We start from the raw sequence: 19,781 nt of genomic DNA, 5'->3' as shown, positions 1-19,781 counted from the left end.
GACCTTGACCTTGATCATATGTGACCAAATGTGTCTCATGATGAAAGCATAACATGTGCCCCACATAATTTTTAAGTTTGAAACAGTTATCTTCCATAGTACAGGGTCAAGGTCACTTCAAAATATGTATACAATCCAACTTTGAAGAGCTCCTGTGACCTTGACCTTGAAGCAAGGTAAACCAAACTGGTATCAAAAGATGGGGCTTACTTTGCCCTATATATCATATATATAGGTGAGGTATTGAATCTCAAAAACTTCAGAGAAAATGGGAAAAATGTGAAAAATAGCTGTTTTTTAGACAACATTTATGGCCCATGCGACCTTGACCTTGAAGCAAGGTCAAGATGCTATGTATGTTTTTTGGGGCCTTGTCATCATACACCATCTTGCCAAATTTGGTACTGATAGACTGAATAGTGTCCAAGAAATATCCAACGTTAAAGTTTTCCGGACGGACGACTCGGGTGAGTACATAGACTCACTTTTGCTTCGCATGTGAGTCAAAAATGTAGACGACCACCTTTAATGTTTTGCAGATGATTTAATTCAAGGCATCTTCATTTTGAACATCAAGCAGTGCATTACCGTTCACATGAAGTTTCATTCCCTGCAGCACATGCACACACAAATACCAAATACATGTGTACACACACACACCACAGCAGTGGTAAGTGCTGACATTTCAAGTCATTCAGTGTTGACAGGGAGAGCTATACACAAGTTTCATTTATGATGCAGTTTTACCAAATCTTGAGTAACATTAAAATCATCACACAGAGACAGCACCTTTTTCCTATTGTTTTATGAACTTGAAGCTGTCCATGTCAAATTGTGAATTTGCATTTTGGTTTCTTTAAGCCAAGCTGTCTCCAAATATCAACAGCAATCACTATGCAGCTAGAGCAAGCTTTCTTCTGTTCTATGAATCTAGAGGAGGCATCCACCAGTACTTGCACTTAATTGTCTTTCAGTGAAGCTGTCACCAAAAGCCAAACAATGATGGAAATCACTATGCAGAAGCAGCACCTTTCTCCTCTTCTTTCGTGGATCTGAACCCTGCCCATGGGTGATTGGGAACCTGCAGTTTGGCTTCTTTTAGCCAAGTTTCATAGTGCTGCACAAATCGCTCAAAACCATCTTGAAACGCTTTCGACAGGAAGTAGCTCTCGTAGTCTTCTTTTTTCTCCTGTAACATGAAAGAAGATTGTGATAAACGTGATGGAAGCGTTTTGACAATTGCAATTATAATGTATTATTCTACCATTATTGTGATTAATCGACAACTGCATGTTGTTTATCCTGCTCCCGCGGAGTCTTGAGCTTGTTTAAAAAGAGAGAAAAAATGCATAATATCTCAAGATTTTGAAAACACACACACTGACTCAGCAGGTCACAAGCGTACCCTATCTTTTCTATACCCATCCATTCTTCCAATTCCAATATTTTAATACATATGCCACACACACACTGACTCAGTAGGTCACAAGCCAACCCTTTCCTAAACCCACCCATTCTCCCTATTCCAATACTTCAACACAATTATGCCACACACATGCACTGAAGAAATGCTCCACTTACAGCCTCTACTACATTTCTCCGAGCAGAGATGAGAGCTCTCTCAATGTTCTGCAGAATCCTGGCATGCGGAACCAGATCAAGCCTCTGAATCTGCTGGAGTATCCACAGCCTGTAGTGAAAGTTGGTGTTTGCTGCGTACATCAGGGCACCCATTATTTCAATGTTGGGGGCCAGATCGGCTGCCTGAAAAACAAACACAGAAACAAATTTCACTCACATTCTTGGAGGCTCAATTACTTTTACAGGGGGGGGGGGGGGGGGGGGGGGGGAGAATTGCCTTGCACTACATAACTTTTAAATACCATGTTCACTATCAAATCCTGATCAATTTTTTTGGTAATTTTAAGGCCTCAGATAGAGAGAGTGTCACACATGCAGGGTTACATGTGAGGAATGAACACTCTTTCTGAAAAACATTCACAGCTCCCAATATCATGGCCTAATTGTTTCATTATCTTGGCTCAAACCTTTGTTTTCTTCCAGCAACAAGAATAACATGCAATCTATTTGCAGAAATAGCTTTTGAGTTTCATCCACATACCTCCATGTCCCCCAGCAGTTGTTTAGCATCTTTCAGTGTTTTACACGCCATGGCAAGAACTCCATATGTCATCTGGTTGGCTGTCAGGTTATACTCAGCAATAAGCTCTTTAGCTGCCTGTAAAGTGTAAAGAAAACATTACCGGTTGATAACATTGAGATCCCCCACTAAACATAGAAGAGATCCCACACAAAACAAACATGTATACTAAATTGTACACACTCCAAGGCCACCATGTCAGCATAAGCACAAATGGGAGGAGAAACTTCAAGAAGCTTCATTTTAGCATTATTACATTGACATGGCTTTGGTATGTTAAGTAAACCACTTTGTTTGCTTTCATTTTAATGATCGTGGCGACTAACTCACTAAGGTATGCATACTCAACATAAGCCGTCTTCACAGAGAACTTTTAGTTCCCTCACAAATCCCTATTGACACATTATTCCCTTCAACTATATAATATAGTATATAATATAATTATAATGTATTGTGTAATATCCCATGACCTCCCTTCTTTGTCTCTGTTACTTCAGTATGGGTATATATGTTGTATTTTTATAGCTCAATAAATACATCATGGACTCCAAAAAATATATGATAGTGCAGATTCCGATTTGGGCAAAGGACTACTTTCCTCCCGACCTTTGACCTCGCTCGCGCCGAACAATGTGACACATTTGTATGAAGTTCTAAAATCGTATTGCACGGCTCAGAAAACCATATCAGTTGCACGCAAAAATGAATCTCAGAACTGATCTGATGTATGAGATGCAATAAGCAAAAGTTTCTTTCATAATGAAAGCAATGCAGGTCGAAAAAACCGAACATTCAACTTACAAGATAACCAGATGCTAGCGAACCAAAACAAAAACACGAGTACCCTCCCCTTGCATCGTTAGCAGACGACTTTTGAGAATCTGTCGGTAGTGTGTTTTGCCGGTGTGCGCCTTCAGCTATCAAACATCGGCTGTTTCACATGTTTTGCGAGCAAGTCTACTCTTTTGCCTGGCTCTGCAGTAAGTCCACATATTTTTCCGTAATCCAGTCATATTCCTTCAAAATGCAATCAATCGGCGGTGACAGACGTGTCGGTCGCGTTTTCCTCTCACCCATACCAGTTTAAGTTCATCCATGCAAACACACTCGCAAAACAGTTAATCACGTAGATACATTTCAAATAGGGAGCAAATGGTTAAATCTAAACCTACATATTTGTTCCCTAAGATTTGCTTCTCTGTCAATAAGCCTAATTACACACGTTCGAGAAAAACAACGTGGAATCAATTCTGAATCGAGTAAGCCAAATGGGTCCCAAACCCGTTTCGCCCGTTCTGCCGACCTGAAACGCAAAACAAAAGAATTGTGCGCTTCAACTAAATTAATTTCTATTCGACTTCATTACTTTCTTGCAACTTATGAACCTTTACTTAAAGCTTTTAAATGGTCTGAAAGTAGTGTTACCGCGTACTTATCGATGCACTCATTCGTTTTATTTTTTCAGCGACGGTCACTTAGTTTAAGGTTGCAAAAGGGCTAAGTCTCGCTGGCAACAGTTTTACCCTGCACAGATCGCAACAGTGCCGCTAGTAGTCTACACTTTGTGTTTGATGGTAGAATGGGATATACAGATTACAACACTCGTGGTTTTTTATATGGCTTGTATTTCAGTCAAGACCCAGCGGGAATATCAATCGAGAGACACTCGCCAGAGGCTCGTGTCTCCCGATGATATTCATCCGCTGGGTCTTGACTGAAATACAAGCCATATAAAAAACCACTCGTGTTGTAACCTATACATATATAATGTATATATATATATATCTATATATATATATACGACTTGTGTCTGTGTGTGTGTCTGTGTATCTGTGTATTTGTGTATTCGCCATGCACGGCCAAAGTTCTCGATGGATCTGCTTCAAATTTGGTGGGCTTATTCAGAGAGACCCCGGACACAACCTCATCGATGAGATATTTCAACACGTGCTCTCAGCGCGCAGCGCTGAACCGATTTTGGTTCCACCTCAGCTATTTTGGTTCCACCTCAGCTACCCGGGCCCCCATACCGACACACCAAAGCCAAAGTTCTCGGTGGATCTTTTTCAAATTTGGACACCGTATTCAGCTACACCCCGGACACAATACCATCGATGAGATATTTCAACACGTGCTCTCAGCGCGCAGCGCTGAATCGATTTTGGTTTTTGTGTTCATTTCACCATTATAAGTAACTCTTCCTTATCTTCTCATATTCTCCAGGTTTTCAGCGTTTACCTCCCTTCCTTCGTATGGTGCACTATAGTGTGAGTGGAGCGTCTTCGGATATTCCCGGCGTTCTGTTACTGTTACTATTTTTAGAAGGTCAACGCAGTGTCCAGAACGTAAATTGGACCCGTAAATTATCCTCACTGTAAAAGTGCAAAGGTCGAATCAATTTATAGCCACGCGAAAAATACACTGTCATCTATCTCTCTATAGATACGGCTTCTCTGTGTTTTTGTGTGTGTGTGTGTGTGTGTGTGTGTGTGTCTCTATGTGAGCAACACCTGTGCATTGTTCAGTTCTGTTTGTGATGTGGTCTGGCGGCTTTTGTGTAAATTTATGTACTGGCCTTCCTTTGAGAAAGCCATAACTTGCTCAGTCCTGTTTGAGTGGAGTTCGCCTCCAAAGGTGATTAACACGGTTACATTCGTCGACAAGGATGGGACTCGATATGGTCAGGAATGGCATTATGGCCACTGAATCATTTTCGTGCTGTTCCCATTCCACGAATCTGGGAGGGACCTAAGCTTGGCGGGTCCATTGTTCGGACCCGGCGAAGCCGGCGTACGGCTCTAAGTACTTCTTCCCGGCGAAGCCGGCTACCCGGCGAAGCGGGTATTCATTCTAGTATATATATATATATATACTTCTTCTTTATATATATATATATATATACTTCTTCTTTACCAAGTCCTGTGTTGAACAGCAGTGAAAAGTTGACCGCTTTTCCTGTTTAACCTTTTCAAAATTAGATCTAACTTGTTCGCGTATCCATTTCTGGATCTGCAGGCTGGTACAGAGTTACCTCCCTTTAGGCTTTTTCAAATTTCCCTTGTTTTAACCTAATTTCTTGGTTAAAACTTGTCTAAATTTCTAAATTCTTTCTTAATAAATATCAATTCTACACTTTGGCCTTAAATCAAAGTGTTTCCCTTCACAGATATCCTCTTGGGGTTGTCAGATGAGGGTAGTCTCCCATGCTAACAGAAGCTACCATTCAGAGAATGGTTTGCTTCTTAGTTGGATACCATGGGTTGACAACTCTCGCCATCAGTACCACCTGACCACTGATGAGACACAATAGTGTCGAAACACGTGTCTGGTCTAGGTACAAATACAATGGTCCTCCTCAGGACTAGATTACCTTGCGATACGTCCCCCACAAAGGGACTTTGCTCTGTAAATCTTGGTCCCCCTTGAGGAGGGTCTGATGCTCCCAATAGGCTGTCTGTGAAGGGATACTTATTTCTCTCTCTATCTCTGCAAATCTCGGAAGAAAGTCTCTGCTGACTTTCAATTGTTTCTTTCACAATTTCTGATGTTTTATATATATATATATATATATATAAAATGCACTCTAAGGTGAGCACATGCGCACACACACACACACTCTCTGGACACTTTCAAAATCTACTTTTAAACTTTTCTGATCAGCTTTTTGCTGGTTATACTGTTCACTGCATAAACAATCTTTAAGCAACTAATCACAAAAAAGTACTGCATCTCATTCTAAATGGAAGCTCATCCAAAGAGAAAGATTCACCCTCACCTTGGCAGCAGCAAAGTCCTTCCTCATGCATCTCTTATGGATCACAGCATTGACCAGGTCAATATCCGGCTTAACCTCCAACCTCTTCATCGTCGCTAACAACCGGGCTTCTGCTTCCTCCGTAGGCATGGCAACAGTTAGGAGCTGCGTGAAAGTGATGATGTCCGGTTTAGCCTGATCTTTTTTCATGCGAGTCAAAATACCTCCCACCCCTCCAAGCAGAGCCAGTCGACTCTCCCTCGTGGAGAGGTCTCCGAGAGAAACAATCCCGGAGCTGTCACTTGTTGGTGAAAGAATATCGGGAATCCTAGCAGAGTATCTTGGAACAGTCAAGGAAGATGGCTGAACACTGTCTACATTCAGCTGTACAGAACCAGCATCAGTGTCAAGTGTGTCTGATTTGTCAAAATTAAAAGCTTCTGATGAACCAGACCCAGCAGTTTCTGTGGATGCACACAACACAGATGAGTCTTTTCCTGAAACAGAAACAGATCCTGACTGTTCTGAAACTGTTTCAGTCTCTCTCAGAGACTTTGGTGAGTCTATTTGTTTGATAGTTCCAGAATGTTCAGGTGATGGGTCCTGTGGGGTTGTGTTTCCAGTCAGCAGCGTCTGGAAAGTCTTGACATCTCCAACTCCACAGTCTCGGATGCAACGAAGCAGCAGGTTGTAAAGGTGCAAGTCTGGTTGGACCCCTATCTCGTGCATCAATCTCCACACCTGTAAGGTAAATGTATAAATTAACAAGACTTTCTTTCTTTCTTTGGTGTTTAACGTCGTTTTCAACCACGAAGGTTATATCGCGACGGGGAAAGGGGGGAGATGGGATAGAGCCACTTGTCAATTGTTTCTTGTTCACAAAAGCACTAATCAAAAATTTGCTCCAGGGGCTTGCAACGTAGTACAATGTATTACCTTACTGGGAGAATGCAAGTTTCCAGTACAAAGGACTTAACATTTCTTACATAATTAACAAGACAGTAAGGTTTGATTTGGCAATACAAAAAGACATACCTTCTTCAAAACATTTTTCAATAATTTGATAAAAAGCTAGTCTCCCTTGTTTATCTCACTATTAGTTTTTCTTTGACTACTGAGTGACAGCTTGGACAGCATGCTCACGCTCAAACACCCACAAACACAGACAGACATGTGCACACACACACATGGAACCCAAATACAAAAGTCTCTTTAAAAAAAATCCTTTTTTGTCGCATTTGACAATCCCCAAAACAAACACTAGCTCTGCAGCTAATCCCTATCATCCCAGTCCCACATGCACAGATAGATGTAAGCAAAAAATACTTGTGTCCTAACCAGTTTGATGTAACAACTTTAACAACCACATCCGGAAAACTGTCAAAAAAGTTGTTCAACATGCACAAATTAAAAACAAAGGATGCCGACTGATATACCTGAATGGCATGCCGAAGACCCTCCTCTTTGTCTGAAGCACACGCCATGAGAAGGAAACTGAATGCCTCAGGATCTGGTCGGTATATCTGTGACAACTCATCCATCAGCGAAAAGGCCCGTTTCAGATCAGCGCACAGCGCAAATGCTTTAACCATGGCCTTGCCAGTGATGAAGGTGGGTTCCACTTCTTTCCCTTTCATCAGACGATAGAGATTGTCTGCCCTTGCTTTTCCATCCTCTTTCCATGGTGAGTTGGAGCAGGCATTGAAGAGGGCTGTGTACGTTGCTGGCTTTGGTTCAATGCCCATTTTCTTCATCTGGAAAAAGATGTGCAAGCAGGACAACAATTGAGAGACATTGTCACATATACCAAGGGTGAAAGGTTCTTCATGAAAAATAGCTCAATGTGAAGAAGTTTCCTCCCCACCCCACCCAACTCACATGATGCCCTCAAACAGAGACACATGCAAACAAGTAAAACCTTTGTTCCACAATCTTTCCCACTGTAAGAATACTTCTCTTGTCAGACTATGTTTCTTTTCACATTCTCTCCTCATAAAACCTGTTACCCTCTTATAATTGTATACCCTCTCGTCTAAGATTAAGCTCTATCAGAATTTTAAGAGGACTTAAAACAGAGGAACCACTGCTCAAAAGGGTGTTGCCAACAGTAGAACAAAAACCAAAATACCTGGTTGAAGAGTGAGAAGGCTTTCTTGGTGTAGCCAGCACGACCAAGGACAGTGATGAGGCAGGTGAAGACATAAGCGTTGGGCAACACTCGATCCTGCGTTAGCATCCAGTCATCAAACACTTTGATTGCTTCCCGGATCTGCACATATAAAAATAATGCATTTTTACACAGTGAGATTATAGTCATATTCATAGGTATGTGTTGTGTATATATCTAAAAACATACCCACAATAAACATTATCTCCATAAAAACTCATTACTTTTTGTATACATGTATGCTTAAAAAGAGAAGATATACAGGCTGATGCATACTCATTTTCAGAGAGGTGGACAAAAAATAGCTGTCTAAGCTTCCTAAACTTCAGTTGTTAAATACTCATAATCATAATTGCTAGATCATCAACCTTTTGCATTATTAACAAACAGGACCTCAGAGCAGTAAGCATGCAAAAACATAGGTTCTGGAATGTTTACCTGTCCATGTTTTCCAAGCTTCAGGATTTGTCTCCCATACCACTCTGGAATATGACGTCGGTTGTCCTGGGAAAGGCGAATGCGTCCACTCGCCTGTTCATCTTCATCATCAGAAAATCTGAAATCCAGTGTGTTATTCATGTATCTATATATATATCATTTATGAACCCATTTCTTACAAAAGCATCACAAATAAAATAAAAACAGAAAACAAGATGAGCTTTGTAAACATCAGGTTCTAGATCAATGTCACTTTACCTAGTATTTTAGAGAGACTTCAACTTCAGGTTTTATCGTTATATATATGACTTCATATCTATAATTTCTTGTCTCTGTCTCAATCATTCATTCTTACGGAATTATGTCTAAAAGATCTATACATAAATTATCCAGGCATGGCTTGCAAAGCACATTTTCACAAAGTTTGGAAACAATCTCCGAAAGCTGGTGCTGATATAATATATAAAATATATATATATTATATATATATGTTGTTTGTATAATCTATAAATCATGCATTCTCACCTCTCTTCATGGCTCCCCACTGCAGTTGTAAGAGACTCTTCGATTCTTTCCACAAGACCCTCACCCTCCTGCAGAGTTCCGAACTGGTCACTCCAAGTGTCACTGACTTGGGCTCTTCTGTTGTGCTCAACTGCTGACTTTCCTTTCCTTGACTCAGACATACCATGTCTTTGGTACGTCACGTTCTCCTGAGAGTGATCTTTTCCCATGAATGATCCCGAAGACGTAGCATTTTGTTGTAAAGTTTCTGTGCCATCAGTATTATGCAAATCTGAGGCATGCGATTGTCTTGAAACTATACCCGCCTTTGCCCGTTCCTTTCTCTGCAGAGTTCCAAACGCATCACCGTCTGCACGATTTGATCTGGCACTTTGTCGTAGTTGTTCATTTTCTGCCTGTTCTTCTTCACTGAAAACTCGGTTGTGTAGTTTCTTTTGAAATTTTCCGGTCAGTCTCTCCATTTGTCTTTTTCTGTCTTGATGTTTTTTCTCAGATTCGACCATTTGATGTTCGGTGTCTGCAGAACCCTGTATAATACTTCTGCGAACAGAAATATTTTGACGAGCGTAGGTGACACATACTTGTGGTGAAAGAATAGACGATCTGGCGTACCTTGTTCCTACATGCCTTCCAGCCAACATTACTGTGATTACAGATGAGCAAAACTGCTTGCTTGCTGCCAAGAAAGCCATGTTCAATGATGAAACTTCAGTGAAGAGTTCCACCCTGTACCAACCACTGACTGTTTAAAAGATGCATACAATTATGTGACATTTGATGCTATTCGCGCAATACACAGGACGGACAGATCTGCTGGCACAAACCAGTTACAGAAACTCGAAAGTCAAGTAAAATGTTCTCCTTGAAGCAGACGCCATGCTTTCTGTGGTCTCGGTAAGCCTTGTCCTGGCTCACTTCCGCGCCAACGCCTCGTTTTCGAATTATTTACAAATGGCGTCCGCAGAAGGTAACGATCAGTCCAACGGCAGTAATAATGCGTCGCTGGGCTCTTCAAACAATGAGGGACTGGAAGGATTCATTACCCAGCAAATCACAGAGCAGAGGGTAACATTAACGTCCTCATTGTGTGGACAGATGTTTTGTTGGTGTGTTTTGAAGTTTTAACGACTGAGGAAAAAGAACTTGTATTCAGAAGGCAGAATCACAGGCGCAATCAAGCTAGAAAGACATTCTCATTCTTAACCCTCTGTAACTGGATAAATAACCAACAAATTAATAAAGAAACCGGTATATAGAGAGAGAATTCCCAGTCACTAAATAACATGATACAGTTTTCCTATGCAGTACTTTGTTGACATGTCCCCAATAGAAATACCAACAATAAATTGAATAATGTCCCTGGAATGGGCTCGAGATCATACACCAGTTAACAGTTTCGGCACTTACATGGTACAAAGAAGGAAAACTCACGTGATACCCAAAGCGATTCTGGTTGGACGAGAAATTTCGACGAGCAACCGCTGCATCGTCTGCTCAACGTGATGGAAGCAATTGAACGGGACGGTGTGTTTTCCTCTACGTTATAACAAAAACCTCACGTTACATCCAAATTAGCGATGGCGTCAACATGCTGTGTTATTGGTTGCAGTAATGGGAGTAACCGACTTAAAAAATGGTAGTCGGAAGATTGCAAAATTCATTACGTGCCTCGACGGTCGTTAGTGTGTGGTTGCGAACCACCATTCAGGTGGGCATTTGTTATCGCCTGTGTGTTGTGTTTTGACAAACTTTTAGTACGACTGATGTGAGCCGAATTTATTGGGGAAAGTTCAATGAATGCAAAAAGGTATGCCAAATAGTAGTGTGTCATGTTTCCTTTGCGTTGGGTTGTGGTCAAATACACAGCGGTTATCTGTTTGCGAGTTGCCTGGAACACGGTTTTTGAGTCACTTGAGAAAAAGTGACTCTATGTAATCGGTCAGTGTTAGTCTGTCCGGCCGGCCGTCTGGCCGGCCGGCCGTCCGTAGACACCACCTTAACGTTGGACTTTTCTCGGAAACTATCAAAGCGATCGGGCTCATATTTTGTTTAGTCGTGACCTCCAATGACCTCTACACTTTAACGATGGTTTCGTTGACCTTTGACCTTTTTCAAGGTCACAGGTCAGCGTCAAAGGAAAAATTAGACATTTTATATCTTTGACAAAGTTCATCGGATGTGATTGAAACTTTGTAGGATTATTCTTTACATCAAAGTATTTACATCTGTAGCCTTTTACGAACGTTATCAGAAAAACAAGGGAGATAACTAGCCTTTTCTGTTCGGCAACACACAACTTAACGTTGGGCTTTTCTCGGAAACTATAAAAGTGACCGGGCTCAAATTTTATGTGAACGTGACTCCCAGTGACCTCTACACTTTGACGTCTGCTTTGGTGACCTTTGACCTTTTTCAAGGTCACAGGTATGTCTTGAATTCTTTAGGTATGCATTGTGTTGTGAATAGCAATTTCTTCCTGTCCATCTGATGCCTCATATAATATTCAGAACTGCGAAAGTGACTCGATCGAGCGTTTGCTCTTCTTGTTAATAATATCTCTCGATCTTCACATATTTTGTCATGTGAATAAGAACAGAACAAGTTCGTCAAACATATTTCTTATTTTATCTGCATTGAATGAATTTACAACGTCCTTCTTGTTAATTGTTTATTCATAAAGACTACTTGTACTGAAGAAAATGTTTCCCCCTTTCAACGGGTGGAGTAGTGCGCCGGAGTAGTGTCCCTTGCGTAGAAACGTGGGCGAATAACACGATCTGCGCATGCGGTAAAATCAACCGGAAAAGGAAAAAGACATAAACATGCCGAAAAACGATATGCGCATCACCCGGAAAAGGAAATGGGTCGAATCTGCTTGCGATAAAAAGAAGTGAGCATGTGCGAGATCTAAAATGGCCGCGGAACTGTTAACTGGTGTATTGACCTGAATTCATTGCAGCATGTTGGTCTATCCACAGGTCATGTTGCAGCTGTGTCAACAAAAGTCCATAATTACTTTTGTATAATTGTGTGTCCCATAGAAAAATCACGGTATCTAAAGTTAAGTTTTGATTTTCAAGTTATTGGAAAATAATGTGAACTGCTGAATTTTGAAAATAAAAAGGACAAACGTTACTTTCAACCTTTTTCAGTCAAACCGCACAGATGGCCCTGGAGAAAATATTGACGCAGACAAAATGAACAGATTCATGGCTAGAGCTCTTTCAGAAAGCAGAAGGTGAGAAGCTTAAAAGACATTTTCCAGAAGTAACTCTGCCAAGATTTTCGAGTGTTGAGGAAGAGTTGAGCCCCACTTCTTCTTCTTCTTCAGCGTTCCAGAAATTCTGGTGACCTGTGAGCTCGTTTGCCCATTTGGGTTCCCCATACTATACTCTGAGAGCATAGTCAGCTTCACTCCGCTTTCGTTGGGTAGGCATGCTGGGTATTGTTGTGTTTCCATAACCCACCCCACTCCGACATGAATTACAAGATCTTTTCCGTGCGCACTTGGTCTTGTGCTTGCGTGTAGACACAAAGGGGGTTAAGTCACTAGCAGGTCTGCACATAAGTTGACCTGGGAGATCGGAAAATTCTCCACTCTTAACCCACCAGGCGGCAGCGACCGGGATTCAAACTCACGACCTCTCGATTAGGAGGCCGACGTCTTACCACCACGCCACTGCGCCCAGCGAGCCCCGCTTAACTGAGTCAAATAATAACATGTGGTCGACAATTACTGCGAATAACGGACTCTGATGTGCATGTTATGCAGTATTCACTTGATATGAGTTTTTATGACCCCATTTCTTTAAAAAGAATACACATGGGAGTTTATGATTTGTTGCTGCAATGATCGCTTGCACCCAGGGATAGCTAACATTGTGTTTTGACTAAGTCACATGAGTTTTGCTTGAGGTTACATGTTTGGAAAACAATTAATGCTTGCTCGGCGATCACTGCAGGCCATCGCCAGTGAATCATTGCTCCGATGTGCATTTTTTCGAAAGAAAAAGGCATATCAATGAATATATACAGTCAGTTATTCGCTGCGATTGCTGGTTTGAACTGGTCGACCAAGTGTTATTGTTTGGCTCACTAAAACGGGGCACAACTATTCCATAACGCTTGGAAATTGTGACGGTATTCGGTACCTCTCGGGTCGTGTCGGTCGAACTCGGTCGGTCATGTGATGGGGCGCGCATGTGCAACGGTGCCTTTCCGCCCACTACTCGCTTCGCTCTCTGGCATGCACGCGGGACACTGATTAGGCATGGCTTACCGCATCGACCTTGTATTGTTGTCATCTGTAGCAGTTTGCTAGACAAGTAAACCAGATGAACGTACCTGATGTGAGTGTTGTTTATGTACGCTCGGAACACGACATGGTGGCAGCGGTGGGATTCTTTACCCAACCGTGAGTTTTGAAATAGTCGAGCATAGTCGTACGGAAGCAGAAGAGCATGCCATTCAAACCGCCTGAACCACTTGACTTTGGGAGGCCCGACCAGTGGCTCACGTGGCGTAAGCGTTTCGAACGCTACAGGGTTGCTTCTAAACTAGACAAAGAACAATTTTCAGTCCAGGTCAGTTCCTTAATCTATGCTATGGGCATACAAGCCGAACAGATCTACGAACAGTTCGAATATGACGAGGACAATGACGAAGCAAAACTGGAGGACGTACTGAAGTTATTTGACACGCACTTCGTTCCACAAAAGAACGTCATACACGTTCGAGCTGTCTTCAACACCAGAAGCCAACACAGCGGCGAGCAAATCGAACCTTACGTCAGAGCCCTGTACGAACTTTCTGAGCACGCAGATTTTCATAACCGCGACGAAGCCATTCGCGACAGGTTCGTCCTTGGTGTGAACGACCGAGAACTCTCAGAAAAGTTACAAATGCAAGCAGACCTGAATTTGCAAGACGCCATTAAGCAAGCCAGGCAGTACGAGCAAGTCAAGAGACAGCTGTCTGAGCAACGTTCCAGTGTTGACGCTGTACACACCGGTACGCAGCGATTCAACAGACGCCCTCGCGGCGGTGCAGGTGCAGCAGGTACCAGCTGTGACAGTGGCAGCAGCGGTCCAGCAACCAAGCACGCCGGTTCCAGGGGTGGATTTCGTCATCCGCGTGGTGGCGGTCGTCGCTTTCCTCAGGAGGGGAGAAGTGACGCATCATGTTCACGCTGCGGACGTGGACAACACAAGAAAGACAGTGACTGTCCAGCAAAAGGGAAGCAGTGTCACGGCTGTGGCAGGTACGGACATTACTTTTCTTGTTGCCGTTCCAAGCAAGTCAACGCTGTCGACGCAGAAGAAGTGTACTACATGGGTGTCGTACACAAGCAGGGAGCTGAACCAGCATGGTACACTGACCTATCATTTGGACGTCGCAAGATCAAGTTCAAGATCGACACAGGTGCAGATGTGACCATCATTTCCAAATCCCTCTACCTGACCCTTGTCCCGTGTCCCAAACTTATCCCCACCTGTGCAGTCATGCACGGCGCAGGCGGACAGATATCCTGCATAGGATTCTTTAGGGACACTACCTACATCAACGGTCAAGAGTTTCACCTGGATATCTATGTCGTCGACAGCAAGACAGAGAGCTTATTAAGCAGAGAAGCCTGTAAACGCATGGGACTTGTCCAACGTCTCGACAGCATACAGCCAGCGTTCGGTGAGTTGGACCAGCAACCAGTCAATTGCCCACCGGCAAAGATCGTCTTGAAAGAGAACAGCCAGCCCTACAGTCTGCACACAGCTCGGAGAGTACCCATACCTTTGATGAAGAAGGTAGAAGAAGAACTGGAAAGGATGAAGAAGGCCGGAATTATTGAGGAAATAACCGAGCCTACAGATTGGTGTTCTCCGATGGTGCCAGTTTTGAAGAAATCTGGAGCGGTCCGGATCTGCACGGACTTGAAAAAGCTGAACCTGTCAGTCAAGAGGGAGAGGTACCCGATTCCGACTCTCGACGACATTTTGCATCGACTCAAAGGAGCGAAGATTTTCAGCAAGCTGGACGCAACGTCGGGGTTTTATCAAATTCCTCTCGACCCAGAAACTGCCAAGTACACAACCTTCATCACGCCATTCGGAAGGTACTACTACAAAAGACTTCCGTTCGGAATATCCTCCGCTCCCGAGATTTTCCAACGTACGATGGAGATGATCCTGAAGCGAGAAGAAAACACGATCTGTTTCTTCGATGACGTTCTCATCTACAGCAACTCAGATGAAGAACACGAGCAGCATCTTGAGAGCTCCATGAAGAAGATTGTCGAGGCCGGGCTCAAGCTCAACAAGGAAAAATGCAGCTTCAAGCAGTCAGAGATCGAGTTCCTTGGTCACGTGATCAACGCCGACGGAATCAGACCAGACAAGAAGAAGATTGATGCCATCATCAACATGCCTGACCCGACCAACGTCACAGAACTGAGAAGAATTCTGGGCATGATGAACTTTCTGGGACGATTTCTGCCAAACTTGTCGTCAGTCTTGAAGCCTGTCACCGAGTTGCTGGAGAAAGACAAGGCGTGGAACTGGGGACAGCCACAGACACTCGCGTTTTCAAAAGCGAAAGAGCTCCTGACAGCAGCTCCTACCCTCGCTTACTTCGACTTGACTAAGCCGACAACGGTCAGTGCCGACGCGAGCAGCTACGGTATTGGCGGCGTACTCCTGCAGCAGCACGGGGAGAAGATGAAGCCAGTCGCTTTCTGCTCAAGAACTCTGACATCAACGGAACAAGGGTATGCCCAGATTGAGAAGGAGTGTCTAGCTGCTGTGTGGGCGTGCGAAAAGTTCGAACGTTATCTGATCGGTCTGGAGAAATTTACGCTCGAAACCGACCACAAGCCGCTCATTCCTCTCATCAACACCAAAGATTTGGACGAAACGCCCATCAGATGTCAGCGGATGCTGATGAGACTGATGCGATTCAGCTTGACAGCAAGTTATTCACCAGGCAAGACGCTTGTGGTGGCTGACGCCTTGTCGAGAAGTCCTCAGTCGCCTGTCCAAGAGGGGAGAGAAGAGACATCGGAAGACAGAGCCGATGTTGCCACACTACTGGCGGAAGATGTGGAAGCTCACGTCGACGCTGTCCAATCTTCATGGCCGGTTTCAGACAAAAGACTAGACGAGATAGCAGCACTGAGTCAGCAAGATCCTGTCGTCAAAGCAGCTCTACACTACACGGCCAACGGTTGGCCCAGGTACGTCACTGACGTAGAGCCAGCTCTGAAAGACTACTACGCATTCAGAGGGGAGTTCAGCATACATCGAGGTCTTCTCGTCAGAGGCGTCCGGATCGTCATTCCGCAGGTCTTGAGAGAAGAAATGCTGAACCGGATTCACGAAGGCCATCTCGGGATAACCAAATGTCGAGAAAGAGCAAAGTCGACAGTTTGGTGGCCAGGCATCAACGAAAACATCAAGCAAAGAGTGTCAGCATGTCAACACTGCGAAGAGAAGCAGCCATCCCAAAGAAGTGAGCCACTTATGACAACAGAACTCCCAGACAGACCATTCCAGATGGTTGCTGCAGACTTGTGTGACTTCAAGGGACAGAGTTATCTTGTTCTGATTGACTATTATTCAAGATATCTTGAAATCGCTCATCTTCCGAGAGAGACATCTGAAGTCGTCATTGGACGGATGAAGAACATCTTCGCACACCACGGAATACCAGACGTCGTCGTCACGGACAACGGTTCTCAGTTCACGTCAACAGAGTTCCAGAGCTTCGCAGCAGCATGGAAGTTTACTCACTCGACTAGCAGTCCATACTTTCCTCAGTCGAATGGAGAAGCCGAGCGAGCAGTACAAGAGGCCAAGAAGATTCTCGCTCAAGAAGACCCGTTCTTAGCCCTACTCAGTCACCGGGCTACACCTACGACGCCAACAGGAACGAGTCCAGCGGAGCTAGCACTCGGAAGAAAGATGCGAACGACGCTCCCTACTCTCGCAAGCAATCTCATCCCAAAGACGGTCAGAAGGGATGCGATCAAGGCGCGGGACGAGCAAGCAAAGCTCAGAAACAAGAGTGACCACGACAGACGTCATGGGACAGAGACCCTGCCGCCACTAATACCAGGTGACACTGTTCTCCAGAAACTAGACCACGAAAAGTCCTGGGGAAAACCAGCAACAGTCCTGCGTCAATGTGCACCACGGTCCTACGAGATACGGTCAGAAAGGGGACAGTATCGTCGGAACAGACGACACCTCAGATTGTCTTCCCGACAAGTGTTAGACAGGCCTACCATGACCAACTTCCCTGTCCTTTACCCTGTCCCAACCCAACAGAGTCCTGTTCCTGAAACGCCAAGCCAGCGCAATGCAGACCAGCCAGGTCTTCGTTCTCCGGAACCTCCACCGACGCCTGGGTCCCCGCGACGTCCTCCAGCGGCGCCTAACCCAGGGCAGCAAACGTCGACTCCGGTCATCAAAACCCGCAGCGGACGAACTGTGAGACCACCGTCCCGCTTCGAAGAGTGAACCATCGACTCCGCAGATCAACAGCAAATAAACAATGACTGTTTCGGTTCCGGTCGAAAGATTCGTTACTGAAACCCCTATTGAACTTTAATTTTAAATGATAACGATAACGTTTCGTTTCATCAAGATCATTATATCTTTTTATTTGAAGGGGGGAGATGTGACGGTATTCGGTACCTCTCGGGTCGTGTCGGTCGAACTCGGTCGGTCATGTGATGGGGCGCGCATGTGCAACGGTGCCTTTCCGCCCACTACTCGCTTCGCTCTCTGGCATGCACGCGGGACACTGATTAGGCATGGCTTACCGCATCGACCTTGTATTGTTGTCATCTGTAGCAGTTTGCTAGACAAGTAAACCAGATGAACGTACCTGATGTGAGTGTTGTTTATGTACGCTCGGAACACGACAGAAATCATGGCGGAGTTATTTCTGAGCATCGTCTATGTATTACGAGATTAATGATACAATTCATAGCTTTTCTTTCTTTATTTGGTGTTTAACGTCGTTTTCAACCGTTCAAGGTTATATCGCGACGGAGGGAAGGGGGAGATGGGATAGAGCCACTTGTCAATTGTTTCTTGTTCACAAAAGCACTAATCAAAAATTTGCTCCAGGGGCTTGCAACGTAGTACAATATATTACCTTACTGGGAGAATGCAAGTTTCCAGTACAAAGGACTTAACATTTCTTACATACTGCTTGACTAACATCTTTACAAACATTGACTATATTCTATAAAAGAAACACTTAACAAGGGTAAAAGGAGAAACAAAATCCGTTAGTCGCCTCTTACGACATGCAGGGGAGCATCAGGTAAATTCTTTCTCGTCCCAACCAATATGGGACTCCCCCTAACCCGCGGGGGGCACAATTCATAGCTAGAATGTGGGTACTTTCATAGTGTGACGATAAAAGTACTGTCCAACATTGTCGCATGTGGTACATTTTTAACCCGTGTTTAAATGATAATCCTGAAAAATGTCACCTTATTGAGCAGAATTAGTTATTTTTACTCTTTGAGTATAAAGTTAAAAAACAAAGGATTACTGTACTCACCGATACAAAGACGATGACGAATTTTCGCTTCTGGAAGCTTCTTCAGGAAAAACAAAAAGGAGACGCAACATGGAACGAACAAGGTTTGAAAGACTGAAATGGAGGGGAAACACGCAAAAAGGGGAAGGAACGGAAATGAATGAAAGGGGAGAGAAGTGGTTGGATGATGTCAAGGGCACAGGCATACAGACAAAAAGTAATACACATTCATAAAGGGGGGGGGGGGGGGGGGGGGGAAGGGGAAAAAAAGTGTATAAATCTACCAGCTGCTCTTTTTCTATTCTTAAAGTAAAACAATGTCATACACAAGACCGTGCCAATAGTGTGTGTGTAACAAAAAGGCATTTGGATCATTTGACCGTTAGGACACAACCGGTGCCATTATTGTGAACCTGTTCTGTCATGTCTTGAACTTTTTTTCTTTTATTAGAATGAATCAAGAGGTGGAGAAGTCCCAGGCCAAACTGGGCAAGCTTCACAGTGAACTGGGCGCAGAGAGAATGGCGGCCTGGCGACAGGAACACTCAGCAGAGGTCCTCACTCCTCAGCAGTGTCGTCTGGTGGAGATGACTCAGCCCAAAATATAGCGTCAAGCCCGTTTGTGTTTTTTGCTTGTTTGTTTTTGTTATTTGCTCGTCTGCTTTTTTAGATATATTCAAATTTTTTTAGAATTTCAAAAAGGAAAGGAAAACAAATGGGAAGGATTGTGACATTTGTTACACAGTTAGGAAAAAAAGAAAGAATGAATAAGAGTATACACACTTAAATAACAAAAACGTTGAAAATGTGAGGGACAAACTAAGAATCATCGCAACTGACATTGTGAACAGTGTTTCGTTTATTATAGCAGACTGCTATTACTGTTCGATATTTTTATGATTATTCTTCAGTGTGCATGGTGTGTGCGTGCTGGATTTGACCTGTGTACAGTTTGTGCTTTTTACAATTAAAGAATGCTGAAAGTGATGAATAACATACAGTAACAGTGTGAAAGGAGTGCTTTGTGAGATTGAATAAAGTTGAAAGCAAAAGAATGGTTGAGAATAATGTTTGAAAGATGTACATGTATTTATTTTCTGACGCCTGAATGTGCATGACATTTTGAATGGTTGGGTGTCTCAATGGTTAGTTGAATGAACAAGTTAAAACTGTGTTTGTTGGATCAGACG

At 43.6% G+C, this 19,781-nt stretch overlaps 2 protein-coding genes across 2 annotated transcripts; one reads left to right on the top strand and one right to left on the bottom strand.

Moving 5' to 3' along the window:
* Positions 1-512: 512 nt before the first annotated feature.
* On the bottom strand, positions 513-9,913 carry LOC138958718 (pentatricopeptide repeat-containing protein 1, mitochondrial-like). The gene is made up of 8 exons (XM_070329967.1): positions 9,046-9,913; positions 8,521-8,638; positions 8,044-8,184; positions 7,352-7,669; positions 5,937-6,656; positions 2,123-2,239; positions 1,582-1,764; positions 513-1,189 (listed from the first exon to the last, which is right to left on the bottom strand). Exons 1-8 carry the CDS (start codon positions 9,735-9,737, stop codon positions 1,013-1,015), a joined length of 2,466 nt encoding a protein of 821 aa, XP_070186068.1. The 5' UTR covers positions 9,738-9,913; the 3' UTR covers positions 513-1,012.
* Positions 9,914-9,961: 48 nt separating this feature from the next.
* LOC138958724 (uncharacterized) lies at positions 9,962-19,316 on the top strand. The gene is made up of 3 exons (XM_070329981.1): positions 9,962-10,110; positions 12,198-12,283; positions 19,043-19,316. The coding sequence occupies exons 1-3, from the start codon at positions 9,997-9,999 to the stop codon at positions 19,197-19,199; spliced, it is 357 nt and encodes a 118-aa protein (XP_070186082.1). The 5' UTR covers positions 9,962-9,996; the 3' UTR covers positions 19,200-19,316.
* Positions 19,317-19,781: the final 465 nt, after the last annotated feature.

Source organism: Littorina saxatilis, linkage group LG2, assembly GCF_037325665.1.
Source record: "Littorina saxatilis isolate snail1 linkage group LG2, US_GU_Lsax_2.0, whole genome shotgun sequence".
Classification (NCBI taxonomy): domain Eukaryota; kingdom Metazoa; phylum Mollusca; class Gastropoda; order Littorinimorpha; family Littorinidae; genus Littorina; species Littorina saxatilis.
The sequence above is the reverse complement of the archived record's forward strand: the minus strand, read 5'-3'. Positions and strand labels throughout refer to the sequence as shown.